This window comes from Clupea harengus, chromosome 19, assembly GCF_900700415.2.
Source record: "Clupea harengus chromosome 19, Ch_v2.0.2, whole genome shotgun sequence".
Taxonomy (NCBI): Eukaryota; Metazoa; Chordata; class Actinopteri; order Clupeiformes; family Clupeidae; genus Clupea; species Clupea harengus.
This window is the reverse complement of record NC_045170.1, coordinates 19,459,922-19,467,197: the sequence shown is the minus strand read 5'-3', so window position 1 is coordinate 19,467,197 and position 7,276 is coordinate 19,459,922. Positions and strand designations below refer to the sequence as shown.

Sequence of the window (7,276 nt, the reverse complement as noted above, 5' to 3'; positions counted from 1 at the left end):
AAGATGTGAGACAATGCGTGAGAAAGGTAATGAAGAATGGTCGCTTTGGCTTGCCTGACCTCAGCTCAGCTCAGACAGGCGGCGAAGCCATCGTGACCGAGAGGCCTGTGTCACACCTACATGACACCTGACAGGCCCTAGAGTAGACCCTGCACAGGATCACAGAGCCTTCTCTTTCCACCAGGCCCACCACACATGCTGCTTGTTCCATCCACAGCTCTGACCATGAAGCCAGACAGACTGCATCTTCAAGTCATATCTGTAGCTGAGAAGCCAGCGCTGTGGTCTGTGGACCCCTGCATCTCTAACCACATGACCTAGATCACCTCAAAAAAAATAAAAGCATGCTTTTGTTTTTCGGGCACAAAGCACATACACTAACCCAATAACTTCACAAACACAATTCACTGGTACAATCACTGTTTATTAATGAATACTACAAAAATATAGCACATGTACTTATAAGGTATGTGTAGGCAAAAGAAATAGAAAATGAAATAGAAAATGAAACAGGTCAATCATGCAGTTTGGGTTTCCAGATCAAAATCCTGTTGAGGTGTATCTTCTTGGGGCTGTCTGAAATGAATGTTCTAAAGACTGGCATACTGCACCTCCTGTGAACAAGATTTCAACAAGAATTCATTCAAAAGGTTTTTAACTGCTACAGTCCATGAAATAGACAACATGAGCAATATCGTTATCATAGGCTAAAGGTACAGCATTTCCATACGGTAAACGTCTGTTTCATATGTTTACTTTTATATAGCATTTAACAGTGTGTCAACACACATAATTAGGGCCCCTTTTATATACAGTAACAGAGAAAATATGTTTTATATATGGCCTACCTTGCATGTCGAAGGGCATTATGCAATTTTAGTATGAAATGTATATGCAAGCTCTTTACCACAGAGTTATCATGCAAATATTGCACATGACAAGTGTGATTCCTATGTCTATGAGACCTGTTCCATATGGGTTTAGGTACTGTATCACCCATGTTGCCCTCCAGGCTTCTTAATTCAACATTACTCACTGTGAGACAAGATGTTTTTGCGCTGTATTGTCCACGTTTGCCTTGAAAAAAAAAAAAAAACAATAGCATTAAGTCATTTTCAAAACCAACCTTTTAAAATGCCTGACAAGCATGAATCTGTAAACAATAATATTATAATTTAGAAAGACCAGATATTCATTCTGCTAGTAATCTGTGTAAATAACACACACATTTTCTAGGCCATCTCTAACAGTACACTCTGTGGGCTATATAACGGGGGCTTTTTACTTTTGCATGCATAACTATGTAAATGTTTTGTCTTTTAGGTCTACTTACCCTTGTGTAAAACTAAGACTGTGGTGACGGATACCATAATCATAAAAAGTGCTGGGCCAGAGACCCCATACAGCAGGAATAGGCAAATGTATTTCCCAGGCCCTGCATGTGAAAGAAGGTAAAGAGAGTCAGAATCTTCCTTATTCTAATGTTTTTCAGATCTATATTTCCATGTAAGCCTGGATGAACCCCTACAACAGAAATAGGCCTAATATCGGGGCTGCAAAGAGTTGATGAAGATTGTTATGTGGGTGAACGTGTGCTTCAGAACAACCTATTCATGAAAGGCCCTGTTAAGCCCTTGTTTCTGTTGCTGTTCATTCATTCGCACCGCAGCTTGTTACGAACTGGACTTACTCTGGATGCTTTTGGAGATGTTCTTCCCGCCAGCTTCGACAACACACGTGCACTGTTCCCCAGTATCCCAGTCCGACTTCGAAATCCAAAATCGGCTCTGCGTGAACTCCGTGGTTAGATCATTTTGTTTTGACCACACCGATTCGGTCCACCCGATGTGTTCTTCTCCATTAACTACCCAGAATATGCGAACCTGAGATGGGACGGTACCCATCGCCCAACAGATGAGCGGGATGTTGGGGTCAGGAAACTCCGATGGCGAGAAAAGCTCGACAGAGGGGTTGACATTACCTGGGAAAGATCAGTCCATATTGCAAAAGGAGGCAGTCGACATGCAGCCATAATGTAAATTAGGATTACAACAAAACAGGCTTTGGCTAAAACCATGAAACGTTTCAACTTTTTGGCGTTCACGTTAAATGACATAGTTTGATTAAGCTTACCCACTACCGTTACCTTTGAGCCATTGCCTTTAAATGTCTTGGCTTCTGGACTGGAGCAATAATACAGCCCAGTATCTTCCAGGGTCGCAGTGGTAATGGTTAAATCGCACGAATTTGTCTGCTCATTATATTGCTTATTAGAGGTGATAACGTCCATTGTCCGTCTCATCGATTGTACTCTAATCCAAGTTACATAATAACAGTTTAGCCGTTTGGAAGTCTCACTGTCCGTCAGGAAGCACTTCAGCGTTGTTGAATGACCCACTATTACCTCTGTGGCATGGGGCTGCTGGATCAAGATTGAGGCATGGTACGCTAAGGAGAGAGAACGCAGTGAATCAAGCCATTACAAATAGTAGGTACAATCTTCTGAATAAAATGTCAATTCAAACAGTTTGAAATTATAATTTGTTAAACTGTCTTAACTGATTTAATTCAGTAATTGTGCATTGTGCAAAATATCGTATATCTTAAAAGATCTATAACTGAATGTTTTAAATCACGTTACTTTTTTGGCTTGCATAGTGTTAGTGACTGCAGTATTTTTTGGTTCAAGATGAGACAGACGTTTGACAACAAACTTCTCTGTGACACTGGGGCCATAGAATAAAACAAAGAAATGTATCTAATTGTATAGAAATAGTTCTTAAAAAGATGACACCAACACTTACCTTTTACAGCGGAACAGAGAAAGATTATGCACATACATTTATAGTTCTTGAATTTATTGTTGTCCATCCTTCCCTTTGATCGTCGAGTTAAAAAGGCGCATGTATGAATCGCTGTGCCTATACCTTACACACACACACGCGCGTATTTCGCGTTGACAGGAAACTATAGCGCGAACCTGTGTGGTCTGAAACAAGTCTGACTTTTAAAATCCCACTGATTTATTGTAGCCTATAGTATGTGCATTTACGACGTTGCCTGTGTTTTTGTATACCATGATATGCCACTTTAAAATATCATAACTGTTTAGGACCCAATTAGCTTACAAGGATATCCTTAATATTTATAGTCATTGGCAGCTTGCGTATTTTCTGAACAGGTGAACAAGGACAATATATATTAAATAACAGGAAAATGTAGGCATTCAACTTAAATATCCGTTCGAAATGATGTTGGATCCAAAGTCATAAATATTTCAAAGGGCTATGTGCATTCTTAGCCATTGAAGTATGAGCATAGAAATCTAGGTCTGTGCTCGTCGTTGTGTACCTTGATCTAACGGCGCAAGGCAGACCCCAGGCTAACAATGCACCGCAGCTGTGCTGCTGTTTGTAGTCAGGTCTATCACTTATTTTATCTATGTCATTCTGGATGCATCATGTAAAAGTAAAGTCAAATGTGCCATATTTCCCCTCCAAATATCTCCCTAGAATATATACGTTCAGCAAGATAACCCTTCGCTTATGTGTAGGTCAGACAAGAAACGGGTGAAGTTTAGAGAAAGTATTTCATTTGTGAACATGTTATACATTGTATATGGGGGGAACGTATGGGAAAATACCAGAACATGATCAGCTTTATTGTTATTGGGCAGAGTAAGTACAAAGCCATTGAAGCAAAAACATAGCACGCAAATGTGTATATATTTAAAATGCCAAAAATTCTATGTGAAAAATATTTTTAAATGCACAATTAAGCAAATTCAGTAAACATGGCAATGTGGAAATTAATAAAAGTATGAACAATTAATCTAAACAGGTTTCAGATTTCAGCCTTTTGTTTTCTGCCATATCACCCTTTCGAAGTCCAGCACTTGTTGGGCATCCGACGTTTTCCAGACTGCAATACTGCACTTCCTGAGAATAAATTCACATCAAATCAAAAGCAATAGATGTCATGGAAGTTTATGAAACTGATGACATTTCTGAAAAATTTATATCTTAACATGACAATGCAATTAAACGTGACAATTGAATCCCTGATGTTGCTATTACGCACCGTCCAAGTTGGTCCAATCCAAGTACCTGTTCCAAGTTTACCTGGGAAAAGACAATCATGTGGATTTACTTACACATATAACGTCAAATGTTCTGCATGTTACCATGGTAATGTTTCAGGTTTCACAATATCCTCTAAACATCCATTTCAAATTATCAACAACGGAGAACACACTGAACTGAGTGTGAATTAAGAAGAGTAGGCTGTGAGTATTAAATGTGTACAAACACACTTACTGGATATTCGTCTGTGGTCTATTTTGTGAATGTTCTTACTGCTCCTTTGCCCTGTGAAATGAACATCAGTGACACAGTCAGACACATCAGTGTTCCTCTTCCAGCTTTCTAGCTTTTTTCCTTTTTTATGCAATTATACCCACTGTATAGATAGACAGTTGCACTGGAATACCACTTAAGATACACACGTGGGAATTTTTGACTGTCACTTGTTTGAGAGTTAATTATTATAATTGATAGGCCTATATATTCTGTGAATCGTGTACATACTTACCCTGGTGTATAACTACCGCCACAGCTCCTGCTATTATGAGAAGTGATGCAAAGGAGATCCCATAAACAAGAATGGAACATGCGTTGCCTGTGTAAAATAATGCATTGTCACTGACATTTCCATACAGATCATTGCTTCTCTTTTAACAAAATTTGAGGAAATGGTCTATGAGATGAAATTGCACCAGGGAGGCTCTAATTTCAACAAATTGTGCACGAATACGGGAATGGTGCAAAGTGGTGCGCCATGCGCACACGGAGAGGATTTAGAGGATAAGATCTCTTGAGACCTCAAGTGACTCTTCAAAGAGGACAGGGAACACATGAGCAAAATGGATAAGTGAAAATAAAAATGCAGAACAAAATGTAACGACATTTAAATCATAGAAACTACTAGGATTATGTATAGTACCCAAATTACTACAAACCTTAATCTTAATTTAGAATATAATTATACATTACACGCACAGGGCCATTGTCAAGTGCATGACGTAAGTAGCCAAATTATCCTAGAGGACAAAAACATATTCTAAGTCCAATTTTGGTGAATTCAGAGGCTCTAAGATTTATAGACATGCTAAAGCAATATTTCACTATGTCAACTTGATTTTAAGAGGACTCAATACCATTTCACTGTGGTTAATTCACCTGGCATATGATGTTGAATAGTTCTTGATATGTTCCTCCCTCCTGTTTCCACCACACATGTGCACTGTATCCCATCTTCCAAGTTCCATTCAGAAAGCCAAAATTGACTTTGAGTGAATTCTGTTGCTGAATGACTGTGGTTTGACCAAATAGATTCAGAAAGTCCGTTGTATTCACGACCATCTACAATCCAGAAGATACGGACTTGTGATGGACTAACTCCCTTCGCCCAACAGATGAACGGGACACTTGAGCCGTTGTTGTCCGATGGCGAAAAAAGTTCTATAGAAGCAGTAACATTTTCTGCAACAGAGTTTGTCAATACCTTGAGGCGTTTCTTTACACATAGATGTGTACAAACCCATAGAACATCAAATTTGAACAAGCCCGTCATGCATGGGCTGTGAATGGATGATGAAATGGAAAGGACAAGCGTTTATCTAACATTTAACTTTGCTTTGATAACCGAAAAGAGCTTACCTGTGAATAACACTCTTGATCCATTACCAAATACTCCAATACTTGTCATTTTAATCCAACAATAGTACACACCAGAATATTCCTGGCTCTGGCCTATAACTGTTAAATCACATGATTTTGTCGTTTCGTTCTTCTTAAAGTTTTTATCTGACAGATCGACAATATCTAATTCCCCAGTCCTCGGGTGTACTTGTCGTGCCGTGGAGTTACTCTCCAAAAGAATATAAACCAGATCCACCCATACACAGGCAACACACATATGGACTAGATTTATCACAAAGGTTTATTTCAACAAACACAAGGTAAATACAGGACTGTAAAACGGTAGACTGATGTAATAGGGCAACACCGGCAGTTAATCCCCCAACTAACAGGCAAAAGTTAAAGAACCCAATTCTGCCCCTACATATAAATATAAATGTATATAAATATCATGCAACCCACAGCAAGTTAAGTGACAACACAGCATCAAATGGCACATCACACAATGGAAGTAAGTATATAAAATCCACATCAATTCATCAAGGCAACCATGTCATAGTGAATTCATTCCACACCAGAGGGGGCAGGAAGGCAATTAACCTAAGGTCAGCAGGTGGCAGTAAACCGTTCTTGATGTCCCCCAGCCCGACCCATATAAACAGTCCTGCACAATATAAAATAAGTCCGTACTGGTCGGCGACCTCTACCGACCAGTAAATAAAACAATACAAATATAAAGCACACAAAGCAGCCACCAACCCACTGGCCAATAGCCAATTAGTGTCTGCAGTCCATGGGATCCAGACCGGTGACGTCACGTTTGTGCGGAGATGGAATCGCGCAGTCTGGAGCACCGCGAACGCACCCTGGTCGTCACGGCAGCACAGTGGCTTGAGGATCCGCCTCCAAGCTACAATGAATAAGGAAGCACAACACAGCAACTCAGTGCGCGGCTAGGCTTATACCAAGCTGATCAGATACACCGTGGCACGGCAGGGATTTAGCAGGCTGGAACTATTACTTCCCTTTCCAAGACGAGTTGAGAGCGTAGCAAGACAAATCATCCGTCGCTCGTCCTCACGCTCCACTTCCTGGTTGCAGCCCTTGACAGATGCCGGTCTCCCAGTCACTAAAAACAACACGGAAATCAGGGCACACTCCGCCACTACACGAGCGGCTAAAGAAGCAACAAATGCAGGGAATAACAGTGCAGACGTTCCTTAATCAAACACTTAGCTTGCGTTGTGTTGATCGCTCTCCGACGTCGGTCACTCCAGTGTTATCCCTGGCCGCTCCCATTACGTGGCTTCTCACTCGCCTGCCCAAAGAACTCCCGTCCATCTGTCAATTGCTCTTTTTATAAAAGGAACCAACCTATCCCCATCCCGTGTTCACTCTGGCATCAATTAGTTCATTAGAGTCAATTGCCATCAGTCAATCATAGGCAAGTCTCTTCAGTCACGTTAAAGAGACTCGTCAAGAATCTCATCCACAGTCCACAACACACACACACAGAGCCCCCTGATGAATCATTGTCTCTAAGTGACGGCACTTGCAGAAACATAAATATACACATA

General features: G+C 40.5%; 1 protein-coding gene across 1 annotated transcript; it reads right to left on the bottom strand.

Moving 5' to 3' along the window:
• Window positions 1-1,673: 1,673 nt before the first annotated feature.
• On the bottom strand, window positions 1,674-2,887 carry LOC116225039. The gene is made up of 3 exons (XM_042710740.1): window positions 2,805-2,887; window positions 2,134-2,448; window positions 1,674-1,981 (listed from the first exon to the last, which is right to left on the bottom strand). Exons 1-3 carry the CDS (start codon window positions 2,869-2,871, stop codon window positions 1,674-1,676), a joined length of 690 nt encoding a protein of 229 aa, XP_042566674.1. The 5' UTR covers window positions 2,872-2,887.
• Window positions 2,888-7,276: the final 4,389 nt, after the last annotated feature.

Bases quoted from the DNA above. Each gene is read 5' to 3' on its own strand.
- LOC116225039 (XM_042710740.1), bottom strand. From the start codon at position 2,871: ATGGACAACAATAAATTCAAGAACTATAAATGTATGTGCATAATCTTT. The intron at 2,449-2,804 runs GTAAGTGTTGGT...CTCTCTCCTTAG, and splicing joins TCTCTGTTCCGCTGTAAAAG to CGTACCATGCCTCAATCTTG. The intron at 1,982-2,133 runs GTAAGCTTAATC...GATCTTTCCCAG, and splicing joins CTCAAAGGTAACGGTAGTGG to GTAATGTCAACCCCTCTGTC.